At 36.9% G+C, this 23366-nt stretch overlaps 8 protein-coding genes and 1 pseudogene across 9 annotated transcripts; 2 read left to right on the top strand and 7 right to left on the bottom strand.

The window, feature by feature from the left end:
• Window positions 1-54: 54 nt before the first annotated feature.
• Window positions 55-4400, top strand: LOC104716981 (uncharacterized). The gene is made up of 16 exons (XM_010434475.3): window positions 55-388; window positions 557-698; window positions 813-949; window positions 1073-1176; window positions 1280-1375; window positions 1667-1760; window positions 1994-2108; window positions 2187-2383; window positions 2640-2731; window positions 2815-2870; window positions 3112-3201; window positions 3300-3399; window positions 3534-3638; window positions 3728-3800; window positions 3895-4101; window positions 4203-4400. The coding sequence occupies exons 1-16, from the start codon at window positions 196-198 to the stop codon at window positions 4253-4255; spliced, it is 1854 nt and encodes a 617-aa protein (XP_010432777.2). The 5' UTR covers window positions 55-195; the 3' UTR covers window positions 4256-4400.
• Window positions 4401-4479: 79 nt separating this feature from the next.
• LOC104716980 (calcium uptake protein, mitochondrial-like) lies at window positions 4480-6994 on the top strand (annotated as a pseudogene). Its single transcript, XR_015568468.1, has 7 exons — window positions 4480-5084; window positions 5215-5282; window positions 5440-5663; window positions 5747-5830; window positions 6061-6274; window positions 6370-6666; window positions 6780-6994. The product of XR_015568468.1 is annotated as a calcium uptake protein, mitochondrial-like (transcript).
• A 321-nt stretch (window positions 6995-7315) lies between these two features.
• LOC104716978 (protein PHOX4) lies at window positions 7316-10856 on the bottom strand. The gene is made up of 4 exons (XM_010434473.2): window positions 10662-10856; window positions 8323-10541; window positions 7963-8190; window positions 7316-7643 (listed from the first exon to the last, which is right to left on the bottom strand). Exons 2-3 carry the CDS (start codon window positions 10517-10519, stop codon window positions 8027-8029), a joined length of 2361 nt encoding a protein of 786 aa, XP_010432775.1. The 5' UTR covers window positions 10520-10541; window positions 10662-10856; the 3' UTR covers window positions 7316-7643; window positions 7963-8026.
• A 660-nt stretch (window positions 10857-11516) lies between these two features.
• On the bottom strand, window positions 11517-12328 carry LOC104720021 (uncharacterized). Its single transcript, XM_010437996.2, has 2 exons — window positions 12221-12328; window positions 11517-11985 (listed from the first exon to the last, which is right to left on the bottom strand). Exons 1-2 carry the CDS (start codon window positions 12276-12278, stop codon window positions 11663-11665), a joined length of 381 nt encoding a protein of 126 aa, XP_010436298.1. The 5' UTR covers window positions 12279-12328; the 3' UTR covers window positions 11517-11662.
• A 787-nt stretch (window positions 12329-13115) lies between these two features.
• Window positions 13116-14272, bottom strand: LOC104716977 (uncharacterized). The gene is made up of 2 exons (XM_010434471.3): window positions 14106-14272; window positions 13116-13586 (listed from the first exon to the last, which is right to left on the bottom strand). Exons 1-2 carry the CDS (start codon window positions 14161-14163, stop codon window positions 13270-13272), a joined length of 375 nt encoding a protein of 124 aa, XP_010432773.1. The 5' UTR covers window positions 14164-14272; the 3' UTR covers window positions 13116-13269.
• Window positions 14273-15093: 821 nt separating this feature from the next.
• Window positions 15094-15776, bottom strand: LOC104716976 (uncharacterized). Its single transcript, XM_010434470.3, has 2 exons — window positions 15619-15776; window positions 15094-15518 (listed from the first exon to the last, which is right to left on the bottom strand). The coding sequence occupies exons 1-2, from the start codon at window positions 15677-15679 to the stop codon at window positions 15202-15204; spliced, it is 378 nt and encodes a 125-aa protein (XP_010432772.1). The 5' UTR covers window positions 15680-15776; the 3' UTR covers window positions 15094-15201.
• A 281-nt stretch (window positions 15777-16057) lies between these two features.
• On the bottom strand, window positions 16058-16829 carry LOC104716975 (uncharacterized). The gene is made up of 2 exons (XM_010434469.3): window positions 16681-16829; window positions 16058-16522 (listed from the first exon to the last, which is right to left on the bottom strand). The coding sequence occupies exons 1-2, from the start codon at window positions 16739-16741 to the stop codon at window positions 16209-16211; spliced, it is 375 nt and encodes a 124-aa protein (XP_010432771.1). The 5' UTR covers window positions 16742-16829; the 3' UTR covers window positions 16058-16208.
• Window positions 16830-17491: 662 nt separating this feature from the next.
• On the bottom strand, window positions 17492-20592 carry LOC104716974 (hydroxyproline O-galactosyltransferase HPGT2). Its single transcript, XM_010434468.3, has 12 exons — window positions 20057-20592; window positions 19654-19717; window positions 19479-19528; window positions 19212-19396; window positions 19081-19141; window positions 18913-18985; window positions 18679-18802; window positions 18493-18580; window positions 18334-18384; window positions 18169-18240; window positions 17939-18051; window positions 17492-17789 (listed from the first exon to the last, which is right to left on the bottom strand). Exons 1-12 carry the CDS (start codon window positions 20191-20193, stop codon window positions 17767-17769), a joined length of 1041 nt encoding a protein of 346 aa, XP_010432770.1. The 5' UTR covers window positions 20194-20592; the 3' UTR covers window positions 17492-17766.
• Window positions 20509-23263, bottom strand: LOC104716973 (ER membrane protein complex subunit 7 homolog). The gene is made up of 7 exons (XM_010434467.3): window positions 23035-23263; window positions 22647-22693; window positions 21844-21943; window positions 21552-21615; window positions 21349-21465; window positions 21137-21245; window positions 20509-20943 (listed from the first exon to the last, which is right to left on the bottom strand). Exons 1-7 carry the CDS (start codon window positions 23133-23135, stop codon window positions 20858-20860), a joined length of 624 nt encoding a protein of 207 aa, XP_010432769.1. The 5' UTR covers window positions 23136-23263; the 3' UTR covers window positions 20509-20857.
• Between the last annotated feature and the right edge of the window lie 103 nt (window positions 23264-23366).

Here is a 23366-nt window from a genome sequence, read left to right as displayed (position 1 = left end):
GAAATTAAGAAGCCCATTTATATTGGGCCTACTTTTTTGGGCCTAATTCTGATTTCACTAATATATTTTTCTTCGTCTTCTCGAAGGAACGGAACTTTGTTTCAACTTTTTTTTTTTTTTTTTGCATTCTCTCTCGCTTTCAATTTCTGTTCGTCTTCTTTTGTTACTCTTGTGTTGTTGTTGAGTTGGGTGATTATGGAAGCACCACAGGAGGAACGATCTCCGTCGCTTGACGATTGCCTTAAGCTATTGAAAGGGGAGAGGGACGAGCAGAGGCTCGCCGGTCTACTTCTCGTCACTAAATTTTGCAAGAGCGATGACGTCGTTTCCCTCAACAAGGTTTACGAAGCCGTCGGTACTCACTTTCTCGACCGTCTTCTCCGGACCGGTAAACAAAACCCTCCAACTATTGATCTTTCTCTTGTTTCGCACACTAGATACTATACTAATCTTGGGGAAAGATTGGATTTTTAGTGGAGATACTAAGGTTTTTGTTGCTCTCTCTAGTGTTGGGGTTTTGACTGGTTTCGATTTTTTTATTTGTTTTATTTGGCAGGTAGTGGTAGTGGTGATAATCGTGATGTGTATCTGCAGCTATCTCTTACTGTTCTTGCTGCATTCTGCCGTGTTCCCGAGATAGCTTCTTCAGAAGAGATGGTCTCCAGAATTCCTCTAATTCTTGAAATTATGTCGAAACGGTATGTTACATCACCTGATTCTTTCATCTGTTGTTTTCCAATGTTTCTCTTCTCAAGTTTTGCTTCTGTGTATGACATCTTAAAAGTTAGGAAATTGGCTTTTGGAAATTTCAGAAAAACTACAAACATTCTCGAAGATTGCTATGAGCTTCTGTATTTGGTGTCCACGGCTTGTGAAGCTGGTGTCATGACTTTGATAAACTCTGGAGGATTGAGAGTCATAGCTCCCCAGATGTCTGATCTACCTGATGGTAAATTACTTATTCATTTGTTTTACATTGTTTTGTTGTGTATATAAGGCATCTTAGATTAGTGAGGTATATGGATTTGATAATAATTGCTCCCTCAAAGCTTATATGAGACATGTTATTCAGGCTCGCATGCCATGGAGGTTGCTATAAAGATTCTACAGTTATTGGTTAGTCAGCTTTCTGGTGAGAGTATGAATATTGAACGCTTCTTAGAACTGTCTTTGGTGGTGAGTCTACTTTACTTGGCTAACTTTCTCTTTGTTTTTGCAACAATTACTAAAGCTGCAGTGCTTAAGTTGGAGTTGAAACTTAGTGTTATCTGTTATTCAGGTTGCTGCTGTCTCACGGCAGTTTGCGGTATTGCATAATGCCCTGAAGTTTGAAGCACTCCATCTACTGTCTGCAGTCTTCTCGTCAGAGTATTCTGTGAGTTTTCATTTCCCTTACATTGTTCGGAAAAGTAGCTGTAGTTTAGCGAAGTTATGCTTTTAGATTTAGTCACAATCATGATACATGTGAATTTATAAGCACCAAAAATTTTGATTTTCTCTTTTCCATTGAATTTGGGAAAATCAGAGTGCTATTATCATCTACGTGGATGGTGTAATTGTCCTGATAAATGGAGCTTCACTGTCTTGATGTGTACCTCTTTTTTTTTTTTTTTTTGGGTGTACCAATCTGATTATATGTTTCTCATGGAACTTTTAAAATGCGTAGGCACTTCTTCACGACCCTCTTCGTTCCATGCCAGACAACAATTGGGCAGACTATATGCGCAGTGGTGTTGTGGCAATTCTGCAGAACCGTGTGGGTAAGTTAAAAGCTATTACCAATTTGTATGGGACACTAGAACTGGCATACCTATTTCTGGCATTTTTTTCTTGCGCTTAATTTCATCTACTTGTTATCTGAGAAAATTCCTCTCTTGTTTTCACTTATGAAAAGAATAGTATCCTTTGGTCATTATGTTATTGATACAGTGCTTGCTTACATCCTTTATGCAATTGAAGCTTTCATTAAGAAACCTGTCTTGTTCATGTGTAGCACCTTCCGAAAAGCTTCATGCGTTGATTCTGGCTGAGAATATGATGTCAGTATTGGGTGAAAATTGGCTTATCGGTCAGGTAAAATTACCCAATGTTGATCTTCCAGCTGATAGGTATAAAAAACACAATCTCACTTAACATACATTTTCATAGTGACAGAAGGATTCACACCATGCTGATTTCTCTTGTAGGTGTCTCCTGCTGGTATTAGAGTCATCACATGTTGAGATTTCCGTTTTGTTAAATGATCTCGCCTACAAGAAGTATGAAGCTCCTAAGGATAATTCAACTGTTGAAGACATTCTTTTGAAGCAACGGTATCTGCCAATCGTGTTTTCTTTGGTAGAAAAGATCATCAAACATATATCATCTGTTGGTGAAAATGAAGGTATAACATAGATCTTAATCATGTTTTGTTAATGTTTGCAATTTGCTATTATTTTTATCCTATACAATCTTTTTTCTTTCACCTTTCTGTTATTGTATGTTATTTCTCTGAACCTTCTTAGTACTTTTAATTGTCATTGCTCAAATATCTAATAACTGCGCTGATTAATATAGTGTGAAAATATTTACGCTTGACATAATGCATGTCAGCCTTTTCCTTCATCAAAGAAATATTATTTACATTGTGGTCTTTGCAGGGACTTTAACTGATGAAGCTGTCTTCCAGAAGGTGATTAAAATACTTAATGAGACAGTGGGAGTGGTGCTCGAGTATCTGAAAGATGCAAAGGTACTCTATATATTTGATAAGATCAAACTTCTTTTGAGCGTCTTTATGTGTAATAATTGTTTTTCATGTTCTCTTTCATACAGGAACATGGAAATAAGAAAGGAAATGATCTTCTTGCATCTGTGCGAGTGACTGGAAGGTACAGAATACAGATAACCACTCTTTGGTCTTCTAAGATATTACTTCTTAATTCTCTCTTTCTGTTTATTTTTGTATTGAATATATATACATATGAGATTGGTGAATTTTGTGTTTATGTAATCGTTGTTTGCTGCTCCATTAAAATTTGTGTAAACTAATACTACTTATGGAAGAACATGGATGGCCTCTGCCTCCTTACCATTCTGACACCCACTGAGTTTTTTTGGTGTTTTCAACAGCTATCTTGCCGAAATTCCGGTTGCATGCAAAGAGCAGGTCCAAGATCTTTTGGATTATATGCTTTCAGTGGAGGGAGAAGATGAGTCCAGGTTTGAGCATATTGCTTTATCTTATTGGCCCTGTTACAAAGCTTGTTTACGTAATGCCTCCCAGGATAACTTGGTCTGAACGTTTTTTGTTTTGACAGCCCGTTTTTGTCCACGTGCTTCCTGCTCCCATTGCTTTGTCAAATAACAATGAAGGCAGAAGGATGTAAACTCTTGGCTTCCTCAAGAGGCTATATAGCTGTGAGTTACTGTACACCGATGACATTATGCTTGAACAAATCTCATTTACAGCTTTTCCTTTATTTGTATGCTTGACCTAAATACGTTTGGGTGTTTATATCATACAAAGGAGTTGTCTGATTATTTCAATACAGGTTGTGGAATGCCTAATAAAACTGATCGAACGCTGTGGTGAGAGTACTGATGAAGATGGTAGCATATTCTTGGCCTGTGATACAGTTATGAATATTCTTTTGAAGGTACTCTCTTCTCCCTAAGATAAGACTTGCATACATATGGCCCATTGCTTTATCCCGATCATGACGGTAGTTTTAAACGTTATGAACAGAGGGAAGAAATAAGCTTGACTCCAGAAATTTCTACATTTTCCAGACTACTGAAAGCTTTGGCATGTTGGGCAGGTGAAAATGATTCCTATTTGTTCCAGCTAAAATCCTGAAAAATGTCAAAAACTATGTTAAATAATGCCAGTTTCTTATTTTCCTTTTGTGATAGATCGTACAAATGACCCATCGGTGGTGATGATGGCTGCAAGCATCTGCTCTCTGATCTTTGAATTCACATCAGAAGAGGCTTTACTCAAGCAACCTAATTTCAACGGTAGCTCCTTGGATAGTTTGGCTAGGCTCATAGCAAGAAGCTTATCCTCATGGGGCCAGGATACGTCTGACACTGCCGATCTTCTTGAAATCGTAACAGCAGGTTTTGGTTTCAACATCTTTTATCTCATTTAACATCACTTGTTTTTTTTTTTTTCCTCAGGGCTTCTAAATTGTTGTCCTCTCTGATAATTTGTGGAACAGGATACTCTGGATGGACAGGTCGATTCCCAAGCATTAAGAAGCAATGCCGTTGAGCAATGACATGAAATGTTATCTTAGCTCAGGCTGTTTTATAAGGGAGAGAGAATAGTATTAGGCAGAAACATAAGTATCTTTTTGATCTTCACGTTGTTGTATTTATACTTTGTAGATTATTAAATCATTTTCCTTTATCTTAAATTTCGGATTCTTTAGTTTATTTTTTTGGATCAGACTAAAATTTGATTTGTTAAATTGAGGAAATCTAAAAATAAAAAATAAGGATCCGAATTTAGAGGATTCACAATCCTGAAAACGACGTCCTAGTGTTAACAGCATACAAAACAGTAAACAGAAACAAACGCGTAAAATGGATAAACCCTTTATAAATAAACAACAAACCTTTAAGGAAGGTTTGGTTGGTTTGCGCTTTGCTCAAAAACAAAGAGAGAGAAGAAGAATCCAGACCATCATCATAAATTATGCCCGCCTTATCTCACTACAGATCAGTATCATCTCTACCGTCCGTTGACCGATCTTTCCTTGTCATCCAACGGCTCAAGATCCACGGAAGCTCTTCTTCCTTGCCGGAATCTTCTCCCTCCTCCTCGGCTCCTCTACCCGTCGCCGATCCTTTGAAGCGAATCGTATCTGGCGGATCTCTCGCTAAATGGATCTCCGGGATTACAGCTGGCTCCGCCTTAGGGTTTCTGTATTTGTCCTCCTCTGATTCTTCTGACTCCATCTCTGGTTTATTTTCCTTCGCTGATAGTTCATCATCATCTCCTTCTTCTGTTTGTGGAGTTAAAGTCGGCGATCTCAAACCGAGATCCTTTATTCCCAAATTGTCTTTGCCTGGTTACAGCTCCGGATTCATCTTCGGAGGTTCGTTGATTTTTTTTTTTATTTTTTTTTTTATTTCATTGGTTTTTTTGTTTTTCTCTCTCGATTTGAGCTAATTTTTGTTGTTGGATTTTAAAAAAAAAAAAAAAAAAAAAAAAAAAAAAAACAACAGATGCGTTTAGGAGGAAGATCTTCTTCAATTACGAGAAACGTTTGAGATTACAAAGTCCTCCTGAAAAGGTGCATTTCAAATTCCATTGATTCTGTTTGGGAATAGAGAGAACCAACGAAGATTTTTATCATAGAGATTCGATTGATTGTTCTTTGTTTCAGTTTTAGAGATGTTGTATTGAATTCATAAGATTACCTTTCTGGTTATTTTTTCAATTCGTTTTAGGTATTCGACTACTTTGCATCGGTTCGGACAGAAGAAGGAGAAATACTAATGAAGCCGGCAGATTTGATGAGGGCAATAGTTCCGGTGTTTCCTCCATCAGAGTCTCATCTTGTAAGAGAAGGTTATCTGACTGGCGAAAGAAATCCCGGTGAACTTAGATGTTCTCCTTCCGAGTTCTTCATGCTCTTTGATGTTGATAATGATGGTCTTATCTCCTTCAAAGAGTGAGTTATTTAAACCAAATCATTACTTATTGTCCACCTTTCATTCTTTTGGAAGATTGGATTTTTTACTTGGTTTGGAACAGGTATATATTCTTTGTGACATTACTCAGCATTCCTGAATCAAGCTTTGCCGTGGCTTTCAAAATGTTTGATACTGACAACAACGGGTGAGTATTCGTTTAAATATCTACATAGGATTTAATCCTGCTTTTGGTAACTGTGATTTTTTCTGGTCGGTATTCCCATATTTTGATCCTCCAAAACGGACGGGTTGTGGGAATCACTGGAGTCTCTCTTTTCAGTTTACGCTGAATCATATGTTAAAAAATCTGGTCAGTGCTTCTTTCCTTTGTAACTTTTATTTCTTCGTGATGGTTCTGACGAAGTATTGTTTTAGGGAGGTTGACAAGGAAGAGTTTAAGACAGTGATGAGTCTGATGCGATCTCAACATAGACAAGGAGTTCGTCACAGAGATGGCCGTCGAACTGGCTTACATATGACCGGCTCTGTTGAGGATGGAGGCTTGGTTGAATACTTCTTTGGAAAAGATGGTAGTCAGAAACTCAAACACGATAAGTTCACTTAGTTTATGAAGGATCTAACTGAAGAGGTAAGTAGCTCTTAACCCTTCAATTCATCTCCTTACTCCGTGTGACTAGTAGACGTTCAGGCTGAAAGAGAAGAATCTTATGTTGTTGTATATAGATGCTGAGGCTGGAGTTTGCACATTATGACTATAAACGAAGAGGAAGTATATCAGCCAAGGATTTTGCATTGTCTATGGTGGCAGCGGCTGATGCAAACCATTTGGGCAAGCTGCTTGATCGAGTTGATGGTCTGAGCGAGCACCCGCGCCTCAGGGACATGCGTATCTCACTAAAGGAATTCAAACAGTTTGATGAGCTACGCAGTAAACTTGGACCATTTTCTCTAGCTCTTTTTGCTTATGGCAAAGCCAATGGTTTACTTACAATGAAGGACTTCAAACGAGCCGCTTCTCAGGTATGTGGAATAACTCTGTCAGACAATGTGATAGAGATTGCGTTTCATGTGTTTGATTCAAATCGAGATGGGAGTTTGAGTGTGGAGGAGTTTTTGCGGGTTCTGCACCGAAGAGAGAGGGACGTGGCACAGCCGATTGCCAAGGGACTGTCACGGTACTTCTCAGATGGATGGAATGGTTCTAAGAACTGTTCCTAATCGTGAAGACTCTTTTTCCTCTTTGGGGCTTACCGATGAAACTCGAAGACTTTTTTTGGGCTCTTGGGTTCATACGAGTGAGACCAGAGATTGATGATATTACTCCACGCTTGCATTGTAAGAAGAATTCTGATGTGTATAGTTTGATGGATCTATGAACTACTCTTTTTGTTATCTAATGATAAATGGTAATTGCATAACAATTAACAAACAGAAGATATCCGGCAAAGATTACACACAGCTGTATCGATAAAAGTTAAGGTATTGATATCTTTGAATCTTATATCATAAGCCCCTCTTGAAATCAATATTTTGGTGAAACTAAGTCACGAAATTAATCCAGAGGGAGAGAGGAGAGAAGAGATGAATGCTGATGAAATAGTTGGTCTATTGAGTCTTACTTTAAGATTTTAAAAAATGAAGTCTGAATCTTTTTCAAGCGACGCAGATATTCACACAACAATCACAAATTAAATATAAACTAATCCAATTTAACAACAATAAATAACAAAAAATACAAAGCTACGGTATAAAACAAAACAAAGAACAAATGACCAATATTTTGAATCAATCTGAAGAGAAGAGGATTAGCCCATCTAAACCTTCTTCTCTGGACTGAATCCCAATCAGTCTCAGCCACTACATCAAAACCGCAGAGGCCAAGAGTATATATCCCCGTGGAAATCCCAAAAAAATGTTCCTTTGGAAAAATGACAAAACCATACCAATATAGAGGAGAAAAGAATGCACACCCACTCCCACCCAAACAAACAAAATGCCTGCAAATAGTATATACAAATGATTAGCTTCCCAGCAAATCAAGCCAGAAAAAAACTGGACAACTACAGAAATGTAAAGGATAAAATAACTTTATATAGGCGATTCTAGGGACATCTTTGAGACAGGCAAGCAAATTTTCATAAATGGTTTTAGCATTGTTTAAAGGCAATAAATCATAGATCAAATCCCCTAATTCATGCTCCATACCAAGAATGATTAGTCGATAGCATTCAACCGATACAAAACTAACAACCCAAGACTGATTATAGACTGCCATATTTTCAGGATTTTGTAAAGCGGAAATGAGTTACTACTTACCTAGTGATACACAAAATCTGATGGCATCTGATATTTTTATGTGTATATGAGAAGAATATTTTGGTCAAGCACGCCCTGAAAATACATTCTCTAAGATATCATGCAGTTTGGGGGCACGTCTCCGGAACATTGGTTCTAGCCGGAAAGATGGGACACCCATCTGCCATCTCTTGGCATCATACATCTCATTCCATGCCTGTACTATTTCATCAATCTTGAACCCCATACCTGCGTTTGTCATAAGATTGTTATCATATATCACACCTCATATCAACGCAGCAAAAATAAAACTAACAGAGGACCATTACTGGATTATAACTTCCCCAGAGTTTTGGTATTCATGCCAAAAAAATGGATTACCTTCAAGTGCACCCTCGCTTGAACAATGATTCTTTATCATCACAGCTATATCAGTTGCAGAAGCTCCAGCTAGTTCAAATTTCTCCACTGCAACCTCCAAACATTCATCCCAAGTTGGTAATCCGAGCTTGTACTCCACAATAGACCGTTCATACAGCAATGAACCCCACAAGAGGTTAATCTGAGAACTCATATTAGCTGCCTGCTCCACAGTTTCTTCTTCTGAAGCTTCGCTAAACAATTCATCTAACTCCATCTTCCGCAACATGTTTTTATGTTTATCTAACTTGGAGATTCCATTTAGACGACGTTCTTCCATTTCTTCCCAAATCTGCATACCCCTCTCCATACTATCTTCAGCTTTGTTATAGAGCTTCAGGACCTCCTCGGAGGCCTCACTTTCTAAGTCTACCTTGCTTTTGAGTGCATGATACCAGCAAAGCTTTGCCTGTTCAAACTGCTCTTGCCCAAGTGCTAGAAGAGCTTCGTAAAAATCAGGTTTAACCTTAATCGCTTCTTCATATTTCTCTGCAGCTTTGTTGTACTCCTTCTGTGTCCACACAAATGCAGCCTCCACTGCTTCTATTATAGCTTCTCTCGAGGCATCCTCAGGAAAACAGACCTGCTTCCTTGCCTTTGACATGTGAACGTTACCCCAGTTAAACAAAGCTAGTGCACCCATTTCTTGGAACTTTTCAGCTGCGATTTCAAAGAGTCCTTGCGCATCTTCACCAGTGACAGCATCCTCCATTGCTTCCGTATGCAGCTTCATCCCAAGTTCATGGAGGTCCAAGTACGAATCAGAATCAAACCCAACATGGTTCTTGAACAACTGCGCAAACTGGTAAATCCAGTTCTCAAAGCACGTAGATGCTTTGTCAGACTCCATGTATTCTCCGACACTTCCATTGTCCGCAAGGCTGCTCAACCTCTTGGAAACCTTGTCAGTTGATTCACTATTGTTCATGACGTCATAGGTTGGTTCTTGGTCGGGGTTAACTTCTGCTATATATAATCTAAGGGAGCCAAGTTTATCATGAGTAGAAGCAGCTAGTCTCAGCTCATCTGTTGTGGTAATGGTTACCAAATCACCTTCTGTATCCCTATATTTAATGAGGAAACCCCTAAGAGCAGGAAAACGATCCCTGATTACGTCTCTTACAAGTCTTATACTAGAATCCAGCGGCAGTTGTGCCCACCTTATATCATCTCCATGTACAAGCTTGACAGTCCTAGTAACCGTTGCATCTTCTTTTGTGTTTCCTCCGCCTTGAACAATCTCAGAGGCAATGACCTCTTTGTCCATGACAACAACCTTATCCTCCAGCTTCCTCTCTTCTCCAGCCTTGTTACCACCACTTTTCTTTTTCTGTCCTTTATCACCCTTAAAACTTATTTTCTTATCTTCTTTCTTGCCACCAATATTTCCATCAATCTCTAACTTGTCGCTCTTTTCCTCCTTTGGCTTATTTCTGCTCTCAGCTTCGTCTGCCATGTCAACAAGCTTTGGACTCTCAACCACACCTCTGTTGATCTTCAGTTCCTCATCCTTTCCACCGCTCTTCTTCTTCTTCTTCTTATTCCTCAACCCCTCCTTAACAATCTTCTTCAAACGAGCAGCGCCAACAGGCTGAACATTAAGAAAGCTCTTCTCCATTTCATCAACATCAACACCTTTATCCACCAACACCTTCTTCACCCTATCAAAGATTTCGTTTGCAGACGCATTTTCCGGTTCCATATTCAAAACAATACGAGCATCCCTAAACGCGTAATCCAACTTATTCAAAGCCTCGTAACACCGAGAACGCCTAAGTAAAGCCTTACTGTACCTAGGAGAAGCCTCTAATGCCAAATTACATTCGCTAATCGCATTCGGATACTCACCTAATCCCATTTGCATATAACAAGAAGCCATGCTGGTTCTCAGATAAGCAACATCGATATGTTCCTTAGGCAAGAGCTTCAAGGCTTTGTCGAAACTCAACATGGCTCCTTCGTGGTCGCGTTTCTGGAAGAGCTTGTTACCTTCTTCTTTGAGCTCAAGTGCTCTGCTAATGAAAATCTCCATATCTTCGTCAAAAGCCCTCGAAGTAGAACGATGGTAAGTCTTCCCTGACTTGCCTCCGCCGCCGCCGCCGCCGGAAGCATCTTTTGGCGTCTCTGGATTCTTCTTCTTGGCTGTTGGCTTTCCCATAAGTTAAAGGTGAGATTTTTATCTGAGAAAATACAATAAATGAAATTGAAGTTGTAAAATGATGAAGCAGAGGGAATGAAACAGAGGATTGAATTCGATATTTTTGTGTATTTGACCGATCGGAGAAGAAACGTTTCCGTACACTTAAATGGTTTGGTGGAAATGCCAGAGAAGCACGACACGACTTTATCCTCCCTGTAGCTGTAGGTGGAGGTGGAGGTGGAGTGAACCCTAATCCACTAATTAATAAATAAAATTAATTAAAAATATATATAGAAAAAAAAAAAAAAAAAAAACAGAGATTGTTTGTTCGAATTAGCAAACAAATATTGTATTCGGAACAGGAAAGAAAAGTCTTTGGTGTTTTTGTTTTGCTGGAAAGAGGGAATATTTTCTAACTTTAAAAAAAAAAAAATCAATTAATAATTAAAGAGAGTTTGCTTAGCTTGCTACATAAATTATTAGAGTTTTTGCCCCCCACAAACAAAATAATTAAAAGTTTTGTTTTTTTCCTAATAGTGGTGATTGTGATTACGATTCGTAAAATTTTTTAAAAAAACTGAAAACATTTATAATTGTTCTTTTGGTTGACATATGATTTAGTCATGCAAATGCAATGTACGTAACTTTTTTTCAAAAAGTTTGATTGTGTCCCAATTGGTTAAAATTTTAAAAGACAAAGCTGTAAGAATTATTACTCCTTTTTTTTTTTTTTTTTTGATTTGCATATACATATGTTCAACTTCACCGTTAAAAAGATTTACCGGCTTATGCACGATTTTTCGAACCAATTATTATGATGGGCTTATTATAAGGCCTCAATTTCCCCAGGCCCAATACGGTTCAGAAGATGAAGTTCACGCCGTAAACTGTTTACGCCAATGGATATGGTGCAACTGCAAGAGTAATGGACTAATGGTGATGATTATTTATGATAGATGATATCAAACATTGTTTCTCTGAGGATGCATGCTTGATCTTCTAACATTTACGTCTGTATCACAAAGCGAATCACAACTCAGTTTCTTGGACAATAAAAAAATCGGCGTTTACTTGAGACAAAAGAAACTAGATAACATAATCAGAGTTTTGGAAGTGTTTATTTTTCTTTTCCTCTCATAAAAGAATGTAATTAGAAGCCTATCACAGCGAATCTTTGCAACTTGGGTCGACGGCGGAACCGACGGGTCTGAAGATGTAAGGCTCGCCGGCGTAACTGAACTGAGCGGAGGCACCAGCTGGCAAAGCTTCCCCTTTAATCAGAAGACATGTCAATCCGTGTGAGAGCAGTAGCCATGGCTCCACAAGCTTCACCGGAGCAAACCCTGCGCAAGTCAGAGTCACGTGCTTCTGAAGACAATTGCACGTGTTGATGACCGACACTGTCCACTCCGGTTGTCCGGCGATTTCTCTCCCGGTCCTTACCGTTCCGATCTGGAGCTTTTTGTAACTGCAGCGGCACAGTCCTGTGGGTTATATAGTTTAATTCATGCCTGCTTTTTCATTAGACACTCCAAGATGTTTCATAAACAATCCAAAAAATTAAACCGATCGAGTCCTCCTAATAAAATTGAATTAGACACTCCAAGATGATGGTTTACAGTGAGGTTTTATATTATAAATATGTAACAAAAGGCATGACACTTCTTCTGGGATACATACAAAACGTGGTTAGAGATTCGGATTAATTAATTACATTACCTTGAGAGACCATAGAGAGAAGAAGGAAAACAACAAAATATTTAAGAGCAAGCGCCATTGTTATTGTTAAAATGTATGTGTCTTTAGAGGTGGAGGAAGATGAATGAACCGATCTAATTTATAATTCATTGCATATGTTTAATTCTCTCTTGCCTTAATATATAGATACGATTCTCTAGATTTCACAAGTTTAAGAAAGGCATATTGAATCTATCAATTAATTATATTTATTTTGGATACTCTAAATTTTAGGAATTTTGAATGGAATTCAAAGATTTACATGAATTTAAAAGTAATTTTTGGAAATTAAGGTATCAAATTAAAATATAGTTGGTATTAGTCAAAATTTCACATATTTAAGAAAAAAACATATTCAATGATTTATTATAAATATTAAATTACATTTCTAAGAACAGCATATTTTCTTCCTAAACGAAATCCGTAATTCAATCCAATAAAAATGTTAGTTTACACAAGATCCTAAAATAACTAATATATAATTTCACTCATCGTACATCGGCCAACTAGTTTTTGAAAGCATGCCAGCCACAAGTATGAATTTGGACCTTTTCCTAAATCTAAATTTTTTATGTGGCAATGTATCAAAACTTTGAGAAATGAGTGTTCAATCGCAAGATTGAAGAATCATCATCGAAGAGATACATGAAAAATCTATATGTGACAATAGATGAGAATAAAAAGTTGCAAGTGAGAGAGAGAAATATGATTAAGACCACGACGAAGGCGAAGGCGCAAACAAAGAAGATGATCAAAGAGGTGATCAGGTAGAAGAAGAGGACGCATGATATGATGATGAAGTTGAAGACAATAGAGATAGATCAATAAAAAGATGAAGAAGAGGAAATGATAACAAACGTTATTTTTCTGTAGATCATATGCCAATTAGTCTTCTAACATTTCTGTATGTAACTTAAATTTCACACAAGAAGTCATAACATCTTCGTCCTTGAGTCGCAAGAAATATATGATAACCTTTGCTACTAAATGTTTTTTTTTTTTAAAATTAAGAAGTTGTAACAGCGAAGAAATCAGTTCATGCAACTTGGGTCGACCGTGGAACCAACGGGTCTGAAGATGTAAGGCTGGCCGGCGTAAGCGAACTGAGCGGTTGCGCTAGCTGGCAAATCTGCTCCTTTAATCAGAAGACACGTGTTTCCTTGTGGCTTAAGCAGCCATGGCTTGACAGGCTTCGCAGGAGCAAACCCTCCGCAAGACAGTGTCACGTGCTTCTGAAGGCAAGTGCACGTGTTGGTTACCGTCACTTTCCACTCCGGTTGTCCGGCGATTTCTCTCCCGGTTCTCACCGTTCCGATCCGGAGCATACCGAAAGTGCAGCGGCACAGTCCTGCCGGTTATTGTTTCATGCTCTCTTTTCATTAGTTTTGTAACTCAGGATAATACTTAATTATCAAAAGAAAAAAAAACAAAAAAAAAACTTAGGATAATATTTGATGCATGGAGTCATGGACTGTATATTATAATGGTATTTTTGGACAACAAGTCATAAGCATGATATTAAGAATGTTGAATCCTGTTTAAGCTATGTAGTAGCATAGCATCCCCAAGGAAGAAAAAAAACGACATGATCGAAGACCAAATATATATACCAAAATAAACGTAACTGAAATCGAACTAAAGATTGGAGACCGTAAACGCTTTAATTACAACGAATTAACCAAGTGAGATTCAATCTTAGTTCAGATTATATATATATATATTTCTATATGATCCAAAAAGCGAGAGATCAAAACCGATCAGTCCTAATTAAAACTGGATTAGACGACACTCCAATATGATGATTAAAGGCAATAAGGCATAAAACTACACACGAAAAGGTTGGTCGAGATTCGATTGATTAATTTACCTTGAGAGAACATAGAGAGAACGAGAAAAACAACAAAACATTTACGGGCAAATACCATTGTCAATTTGTTGTTGTTACTTGTGTTTATGGAGAGAGAGAGAGAACGAGAGATGAGCGACTCCAATTTATATCCATTGCATATGTTTTAATTCTCTGTTGCTGCCTTAAATTATGTAGATACGATACTTGGTTTCATAAAACTAGAGTAACATATTTTAGACGAAAAAAGGACAATAAAAAGAAGAAAAAGTAAAGAAAGAAAATTATATAGTATACTATAATCAAGTAATTGTTTAAAGTTGTTAAATATAAATATATATATATAAATCATTAATATGAGACTAATAAATTAATATATACTGTAATAAGTTAATAATATAGTCTAAAATCAAATCCTAAGTCTAAAAATGTTAAATTTAAATAATTTAAAACCCCAACTCCAAAAACATTAATTTTAAAACTTAATGTAAACGTTGAATCCAAAATAGTGTAATTATTAATTGTTTTATTAATTTAAACCGTTTCAAAGATTAATTTAATATTAATATAGATATCTTTTCTCTATGAATTCAGTTTCTTCTTAAACGAGTTTACAATATTGGACGGTGCATGTTCCCTCTCTTTGCTGACATGAAGATGATCAGTTACGACTTACGTCACGTAACGTTCGTGTTTGCATTATTTTAATTTAGACTTGTAATTAAACAGCTTCTGAATTCTATCGTTCATAACTTCATATCATGGCGAATGACGACCATTTAAACTATACTTCATGAGAAGCCAGTGAAGATCTTATCGCCTTTGAATCGATCAACTGAAACTCAAACCCTCTCGACTCTTCGTTTCTTCTCTAGGGTTTCAGTATTTTGTCTAGATCGTTTCATCTCCTCGTGGTTAATATTCTCTCAACTCTCCAGATTTATTACCATTTACCCGGTTCTAATTCTTGGTCTCTCTTCTCATGCAAATAATTAAAATAGCAAATGAATTTGACAACTTTTTGTTTAAGCCAACAAAAATCATCAATTACATATATGCCCAAGTAAGTAAAATAACATGAACTGAAGCAAGACCGGATCAAACCGGGTAGAATATTTCAAGAGCAAGCGATGCTACCGGAGAGGATCTTGAGGTCGAAGCTTGTGTCCCATACGTACTTGAAACTGAAGTCATGGAACGCCGAGTCTTTGTAGAGGAGACAAGTATCACCGGACTTGGATACCACGGAATCGGGGATGGGAGTGACCGACTGGAAACCGACACATGACATCGTTGTGCCAGTGAAAAAGCAGGGAGACGAATTCATCACTTTCACTTCCCACTCCGATTTGTTCTTTACCATTTTCCCGGTCTTCGATTGTTTCACCGAAAGGCTCTTGAGAGAATAAAAATCACCGGCGTCAGACCCATACCCTAATTATATTCCAAGGAAAAGACAAATTATTGTCTGATTAACAACACTAGATGAGAATAATATGAATAAGATAATCGTGTTCACTTACGATATACGTACCTTGGGTGACAAAGGCAAAGAAGAGAACGAGGCAAAGGAATTTGCAAGCCTTTGTTGCCATTGCCTGATCTTTCGATGATCTAGTAGAGATTTTAGAAAATGTAGTAATTAGTCAATATATGAGTATCAGTTGTGATTCTAGTATTTATATAGGGAAGGGAAGGGAAGTAAGTAGGGAACCATTGGGTCTAATAAGATAAGAATCTATGAGAAAGTGCCACTTGTTTGTTATAAACATCTATAGAAGTCATTTTCTATGTTTTTCACCGTTTGACTGTTTTTTTTTTTTTTTTTTTAATTTATTCGCATGTTTGACCTGAATAACCCTCTAAACACTAAAATTATTCCAAAAATAAAATAGAACGCCTACCAATCACTTGCTTCATATCTCCAGTATTAACATAAAGTGAATTGAAAAATTAACAGAAAAGGTAAGCAATAGTATAAAAACGAGTATCTTTATTAATCCTTAAATCTAATGATTAGGACAACAGTTAGGTAAGTATCATCAGTTTCATATACCGAAGGAACAACAAAACAAACATGAAACAAAACCGAATCAAACCGAAAAAGACGGGTAGAAATTAAATTTAAGGGCAAACGATGACGCCGTCGATGACCTTGAGGTCGAAGCTGGTGTCCCATACGTATTTGAAAACGAAGTCCACGTGCGGGAAGATGAAATTACCGGCGTTGAGGAGACAAATGTCTCCTGTTTTCGACAACAACGAGGTAGGGACGGGTGTGACCGATTTGAAACCGACACATAACAACTTTGTGTACTGGAATTTGCACCTAATACAAGGGTTCGTCACTCTCACTTCCCACTCCGGTTTGTTCTCAATCATTTTTCCGGTCTTCGATTGTTTCACAGATAGGTAATTTAGATGACAGTCCCCATACCCTTCCAAATTTCCCAAGGATAAACAAAGTTATATATATTAATTTCCTTTATGTAATAACAAAGATAAATTTTCTTTTTAATTAAATAATATATATATATAATACGAATTTGATACTATAATATAATTGTGTTTGTATGAATAGTGTATATAAATATACCTTGGTTGATGAATGCGAAGACTAGAACAAGGCAAAGGAGTTTGCAAGCGTTTGATGCCATTGTTTTGCCTTCTTTGGAGTTTTTTTTCTCAAAGAATTTTGGAAAACGTAGTAACTATGAGTATTGTGGTGGGTGTTCAAATGTGAAGTTCGTTTTTTTTTATAGGGAGGCGTTGGTGTTAATTTATATATTACAATTTTTTTTTGGATAGTCATGACTTTAACTTACTTGTTGCAATTTAGTCATAACTTATGGTATGAAAATAGAAAACCTATGGTATGGAAACTAATAATTTTGTTTAAAGGTTTATTCAATCATTAAGTTAAAGTTATTGCCTTTGTTTTGTTAAAAGGTTGAAGCTAATGCTTTGACCGCAATGTTTATTTGAGTCAAAACTATTTTGGTAGGATTCTGAATTTGAAGTACAAATTTTGAAGTACTTTTCTTTGTTGTAAAAAGGAAGTATATTTATATCGTGCTTAAAATATTTTTGTTGTAATATTCGAGTCCACCTCCACCATGTAATATTTTCTGTACCGATCCAAGTCGTGTGTTGAACTTCTTCGGTTATGTTAAACCAGTTGAATAACGCATGAAATTAGGCAAATGAGAGCCGGTCGTTTTTGTTTTATCAGCAAGTTTTAAAATCTGTTTCACTTTAAATTTAATTGTCATGTTTAGAACTTTAAATTCATTAACACATTCAAAAATTGAAGTATGAGATATTCGGTTAAAATTTGAATTATATTGTCATTTACATCTACACTATTATTACTATTTTGATATTAATAAAAAGAGTCTTCTCAGAGATTGAGCTAAAATGGACGGAGAAATATTAAACAACGAAAAAATTATACTTCATTCACAACTATACCATTTCCCCATTTTCTTACTCCAAAGCTCAAGGGATGTGTCCTAATCACAAACTGTAACAAATGGCCTAATCATACTCTCATTCTAACAAAACGAATTATAAATTTGGTATTGGGTCCAAGAACTTGCTTCAAAGAGGATCGAAGCACCATGAATGCAATGAGAAACCGTCGTGTCTTTGCTCGGGGACAAGAGGATCAGCTATGCATCGATCATGCCATGGAACATACTTTTTCTGCAAAATAAACAGATTTACATTGGTTGTAAATTTAACAAGCTGCTGCTAAGACCAAATGATTTGTGGCCTAACATCACAAAACAAAACCTAAGCATTCTTCAGTTAATCATGAGAATAATTTTTGTGAGAGATTTTAGTATTCACACCTTGTCTTGTGCTGCTGCAGCAAAGGCGATTGTCGTCTATATATGTTGCCTGGACGCCAATCATCCATGATCCAATTGTGGTATCATCAAACGCATATGTCTTCAACAATCCACTACATTTATATGTACACCGGGGCAAAATATAAACCATGATTATGAACTTAGGTTTGTGTGTGTGACATATATACTCTTTGTGAGACTAAATCTTCTGCCAAATTGTGAAACCTCACCTGTTTATATTGATATACTGAGCCAGATTTTTGGAGAGTATCACAAGCGAACCAGTTGCATGACGGAAGTACCTATACAGACCGAATAAATAAATTGAGTAAACACAACACAGGTCACGAGGGCTTAACATAAACTAGAAGACTTCTGAGGTACAAGACACTTACGATTTGTCATCCCCAAATTTCCACCACTCAGGCTCATACCATTGACTTCCCCTGTATACCACCAAGAAACCACCCATACAATATGAGAATGAGAATGTTAATTGTCACAGCTCAGAAGTCTCAATTATGTGAACTGAAGATAGTAGAGAATATACGAACTCTTCGGTAATCACATCTCCAGACTTCATGCACCCAATGTAAGCACCATCTTGACCACGGCGGGTTTCAAGAAGCCCAATCATCCCCTCTGTTATATCGAAAACATGTCACTCAAAGACATCGTTGTTATCCTGATTGGACCAAACATAGCTTTGCAAGACAAAGACATGAAAGAGAAAGTATTACCAAGATCTAGGTTTACGTTGTCATCAACTTTGACATAAAACTCTGCATCCCAATTCTGAACAGCAGCACTGTAGAAGAACTTCACTTTCCTCGGTAACTCTTCTTGGGCTTCCTCGTGATTCTCCTAAAAATCCATCATATTTCGAGAGAAAATATAGATTGGAAGCCACATCAGTAAGACGAAATTTAAATAAGCAGGCAACAAAAAGAAGCAAGCGAGTTATCGTTACTTACAAGAATCAAAAAGTCTTTAGTTGTACGATTTTCTTCGTCAATTTTCCTATCTAGGCTATCACCTCGGTTAGCACTGGCAATTTATAAAGCATTAACATTAGACCGTGAAAAACTTTGCAATTGAAAACAAAATTCTAAAGAAATGAAGACTAAAGTGAGTAGGAAAACCTCCGACCAATCACAAAGCGTATGACAACTCCTCTTTCCTCAAGTTTTTTCAGAGCATCATCTAAAGAGAAGAAAGGTTTCATAAGAGAAAACTTATGTATTGTATCAAACAAAGCAGGTGATAATTCTACCTCGTGGCATCCAAGAGCCTCTAAACTTATTGCGCTTCAAGTGACTTCCAAAGCCTGTGTAAACTCCAATAACAGCAAGCATCTTCTTTTCTGAAGAAGAGACACTTTTCTGGTTTTTAAGATAGCCTTCACTCTTTGCCTGTGCCAACTCCATTTCAGTTTCAACAATTCTCCTCTCAAGATCTCTATTAAACAGTTACATTTTGTGTTAGTCAGTACATGCAGAAGAGAAATAACATACAATCAGAAGAAAAAAAATCAACTTACTTGCATCCAAGGACCACAAGCTTGTCCTCGACCGTAAGAACCTTAGGCCTCTATACTCCACAAACAACATGATCAACATTGAAGACAAAAACATTTACCTAGTGAAAATGAATCATCTCAAGGGATACTAGTTTCTAACTTTCTAAATTCAAAAGAGGCACAAGGAATGACCAACCTGATCATAATTATTCTTAAGCACAGTATTGAGTGCTGCTCTGTACTGCGCATCTTGCCATAACCTAATACAAGTAAGAAACAAACACCACCATAATAGAGATCAGAATCAACTGATACCGATCCAGGGATAAACCCGAAAAACACATTGCAATACAGTTATATCTGAAATTATAGAAACTAGAGAAATCTAGCATCTGCGAGATCTATGAATCTATCAACAACAACGAACAAAAGCAGTGTTCTATCACGATGACGATTCTTAAAACTCTAATAATTCGATTCCGGGATGCAATTCGAAGGAAAAATCTAGAATCACTGAGATTTTTTTTTTTTTTTTTTTTTCACTCCGGAGAAACAAATCAATCGGAAATAGAGAAAAGAAAGAAAAAAACGCGACGTACCGGCCAGCGACGTAGAGCCAAGCAAGGCAAGAGAAGAAGGCTAAGATAAGAGAGGGCTTGGAGTTATTCTGAGACTTGGACGACCTACCTCGCCGGTCTGATTTAGCTGAGACCGTCGTTGGTAAGCTCTCCATCATCTAAATCCACGACGAGAGGGAGAGATACAATTTTTATCAGATTCGAAATCGAGAAAGTGAACAAGGAAAGTTAATAGATAAGAATAATGTAGCTTTGGATTTATGTTTCCTTGTTCGATTTCTTTTTTGGATTTTCTGTAAGTGTTTTTTTCTGTTTGGCAAAGGAACCGTTTCTTCGTGGTCGTCGGCGATCATCATTACGATTTGAGGTGACAAGAAAACTGTTTTGAACACTCTGATGCATTCAGAGTGTTACGATCATCACGATACACAACTCAACAAACATACATCGGAAGGGTTTATAAAAATGAAAAATTGTGGAAACATGTAAATTTTATTTTTGATTTGAATAGTAGGATTCGTGTAATGGACTTAAAACATTCTAAACCAAAAAATAATAGAAGAGAGCAATTCATTCAACATGAATAAAAAGACAAAAAAAAAAAAAAAAAAAAAAAAAAACAATGCACACACTTAATGTCAGTTTCCAACAGTCTATACAACTAACCAATCTTGTAAACCCAATGTTAGATCGCTTTCAGGAATTTGCTGTCGCTAATTTCTTCCAAGCCTATCCTGGAAACTTGTTTTTAACTCTTTTTACCAAGTTCAAAAAACCCTTGTGTCTTGGGACTGTTGGTTAACGCTGCTGAAGAAAGAACTATTAGCGGCTAGCTGGCAACAAGCTAGAGAGTGAAGGCACTCCTTGGCTTCTCATCTGCTCTTGTGCGCTCTTCATTTCTTCTGGATCTGTTTATCACACATACCAACAATTAGGTTCAGTAAAGGTTTAAAGAGCTCTTAGAGATTAGGTACGCTGTGAACTGCTTATGTTTGTTACTGTCGCAATTGATTGCTACTGAACAGAGCAAGATCCACAAACCGGTTTAATGATTGCAAATTATCAATACATGGATTCAAGTGAAGGGTTAGAGAAGTGTACCTATGTTTTCCATCAACTTGGGCATTAAGAACACAACAACGACCATGAATCCCACCATAAGACCCATTGGACTTTTCGCAATTGCCATAACGTTGAAAGGCTCTCGCATCTGCAAATAGTACATGATCGATCAGACAACAGGAGAAAGAAGCATATATAGCTAAAAACTAAGCAGCTACAAACAAGAAGAAGACAAAGTATGAAGTATTCACCTCGTAGTATTGCTCTGCTCGCAGTGGCTCCAGAACCAGCTCAGTAAGACTCCTCCTGGTTTCTGTTAGTGTTGCTTGAACCTTGCCATGATGTCGAGCACTAACATCAACTCGCACCTTATTTAAATCATTGATTGACAAATGAGAATTGAGTTCTTTAAAAAAGATGAAATCATAGAATATTGCAACTAAAAAACTCTTACTGGAGAAAAGAAGTAGCCCATTGCATTAACTTCAATCAAATGAGTCCCAGCTGGCACTTTGTGGCTTAGAAATTAGAGAAGTAAAGGAAAAAAGAAACTCTTGTTTTCACAACACAATACAGTATCAAGTTTTCTCAATCTACATCTAGCAATATAAATACCAAAAGCTACAGATGACGTATATGAAAGATGTCTAAGGAATCAATTAGTAGATGCCATGAGTAAATAACCTAACATATAAAATTTAAACATACTACAGGAAATATTATTTGAAGAAAGAAAAATAGGATACAATGTGAAGTATCCATCGGGCCTGAGGAAAGTAACATTCTGTCCACCATTGAGTACAACTTTGATATTTGAGAATTTTGCTGCATGACCAATCACAGTGCCTGCCATAATAACTTCAACATTAGTTTGCAAAAAAAAAGAGAGTAGTGAGGCTATTACATAATGGAAACGAGATGGAGTTTAAAGTCTCATGTAGTTAGAACTTTAGAATAATAGGAAGCACTCAAAGACAATAATGACAGAAACTACATTGTCGAAAAAACAGTACTCAAACTAAAAAACAATGATGATATTCCAAAAACACTATTGAAAAAAAACAAATGTATCTGCTCATATCAATGAGCAAACACTACTCTTAAGCCAGTCTACTTATCGAGATGTCGTACTACATAGCAAGTTCCTACATTGAAAACTCCCCAATGGGACTGTAAGGCATAGAGGGAAATATGCATACAGAATTACTATAGATCTACCCTAGTTTCTCACTAGGTGACACTATATAAAGCCACGGATATACATCAGAAGCGTAAGATCAATTACACAAAGCAAACACACACATAATACCAGTGGAAGCTGCAAAACAGCTAGGAGTAATAACAGCCACTGATCTGCTATTTAGACTCACAGATTTATTAGAAGAAATAAGTTGTAGTAGATAGTTGGATTTTTTCCTTTGAACAATGCCATGAAACCGGAGGCTTAGAAAATCAGATAATTGACAGATAAACCCCAAAAAGATAACAAATTGATTAAATCTAAACTGAGTAATTGAAGAATAACTACAAGGCAAAGGAAGAAACTTACTTGCTGGGATCCTTACTCTACCCGTGATCGTGTAGCTATCCTCAGACCTGTATGAAAAAGGAAAGAATGAATTTAACAGCTGAATTCAAAGATCAGCAAAAGCTGGTAAATTTACTAATATCCTTAGATGTATTAAAATTTCATCAAGTAAGTAGATCAAATTGAAATCAAAGTTGCAAAAATCATCAACCCAAAAGCTTAAAGAAGGTATCACGATCACTAAACCACGAATTAAGAGGCTAATGCTAAAAGGATATAAAAGCAGCTACTAAAGCAGGAAAAAAACACATCAAAAGCTCTCTATCATCAGCTCAGCTGTAACGCAGGTAAAAAAAAAAAATCAAAATAAATTTAGAAGATTTGTAGGATGATTGAAAGATTTGATTACCCAGATGAGATCGGAAGATTGGAAGCAAAGAAGCAGAAGAAGAGGGAAATATGGCAGACGAAGAAAGCGAGAAGGGAAGTGGATCTAAGAATCGGCGCCATGGTCGTCGTCCGCAGATCGTCCAAAGCCAAAAAACGACCAGTTTATAAATCGTCCGATATCAGGAGAGAAGAGAACAAAACAGAACAATAATGCGAACTAAACCTTCTGACGCTGCAAGAAGGTTTTCGCTTTAACCAAACGTTTAATGTGATTGGTCCTTTGTAAATTGTGGTTAAGCTAACAAACCGGGTTTTATAACTTACCTCCAATTCCCTTAATACAAACCATCA

The sequence above is a fragment of the Camelina sativa genome, chromosome 10 (assembly GCF_030686135.1).
Source record: "Camelina sativa cultivar CO46 ecotype springtype chromosome 10, ASM3068613v1".
In the NCBI taxonomy this organism is placed as follows: Eukaryota; Viridiplantae; Streptophyta; class Magnoliopsida; order Brassicales; family Brassicaceae; genus Camelina; species Camelina sativa.
This window is presented reverse-complemented; position numbering and strand designations above follow the sequence as displayed.

Excerpts from the sequence above, each read along its gene's own strand:
- LOC104716981 (XM_010434475.3), top strand. The coding sequence starts at position 196 with ATGGAAGCACCACAGGAGGAACGATCTCCGTCGCTTGACGATTGCCTT. Across the intron at positions 1,376-1,666 it reads TCTTCTCGTCAGAGTATTCT|GCACTTCTTCACGACCCTCT; the intron begins GTGAGTTTTCAT and ends TAAAATGCGTAG. Across the intron at positions 2,384-2,639 it reads ATCTGTTGGTGAAAATGAAG|GGACTTTAACTGATGAAGCT; the intron begins GTATAACATAGA and ends TGGTCTTTGCAG.
- LOC104716978 (XM_010434473.2), bottom strand. The coding sequence starts at position 10,519 with ATGGGAAAGCCAACAGCCAAGAAGAAGAATCCAGAGACGCCAAAAGAT. Across the intron at positions 8,191-8,322 it reads AAGCGAGGGTGCACTTGAAG|GTATGGGGTTCAAGATTGAT; the intron begins GTAATCCATTTT and ends TGACAAACGCAG.
- LOC104720021 (XM_010437996.2), bottom strand. The coding sequence starts at position 12,278 with ATGGCGCTTGCTCTTAAATATTTTGTTGTTTTCCTTCTTCTCTCTATG. Across the intron at positions 11,986-12,220 it reads TCTCTCTATGGTCTCTCAAG|GACTGTGCCGCTGCAGTTAC; the intron begins GTAATGTAATTA and ends TATAACCCACAG.
- LOC104716977 (XM_010434471.3), bottom strand. The coding sequence starts at position 14,163 with ATGGTATTTGCCCGTAAATGTTTTGTTGTTTTTCTCGTTCTCTCTATG. Across the intron at positions 13,587-14,105 it reads TCTCTCTATGTTCTCTCAAG|GACTGTGCCGCTGCACTTTC; the intron begins GTAAATTAATCA and ends AATAACCGGCAG.
- LOC104716976 (XM_010434470.3), bottom strand. The coding sequence starts at position 15,679 with ATGGCAACAAAGGCTTGCAAATTCCTTTGCCTCGTTCTCTTCTTTGCC. Across the intron at positions 15,519-15,618 it reads CTTTGCCTTTGTCACCCAAG|GGTATGGGTCTGACGCCGGT; the intron begins GTACGTATATCG and ends GAATATAATTAG.
- LOC104716975 (XM_010434469.3), bottom strand. The coding sequence starts at position 16,741 with ATGGCATCAAACGCTTGCAAACTCCTTTGCCTTGTTCTAGTCTTCGCA. Across the intron at positions 16,523-16,680 it reads CTTCGCATTCATCAACCAAG|GGTATGGGGACTGTCATCTA; the intron begins GTATATTTATAT and ends GAAATTTGGAAG.
- LOC104716974 (XM_010434468.3), bottom strand. The coding sequence starts at position 20,193 with ATGATGGAGAGCTTACCAACGACGGTCTCAGCTAAATCAGACCGGCGA. Across the intron at positions 19,529-19,653 it reads TTAAGAATAATTATGATCAG|AGGCCTAAGGTTCTTACGGT; the intron begins GTTGGTCATTCC and ends TGTGGAGTATAG. Across the intron at positions 17,790-17,938 it reads CTGCAGCAGCACAAGACAAG|AAAAAGTATGTTCCATGGCA; the intron begins GTGTGAATACTA and ends TTTATTTTGCAG.
- LOC104716973 (XM_010434467.3), bottom strand. The coding sequence starts at position 23,135 with ATGGCGCCGATTCTTAGATCCACTTCCCTTCTCGCTTTCTTCGTCTGC. Across the intron at positions 21,616-21,843 it reads CCCGATGGATACTTCACATT|CCACAAAGTGCCAGCTGGGA; the intron begins GTATCCTATTTT and ends CTAATTTCTAAG. Across the intron at positions 21,246-21,348 it reads GAGCAGAGCAATACTACGAG|ATGCGAGAGCCTTTCAACGT; the intron begins GTGAATACTTCA and ends TACTATTTGCAG.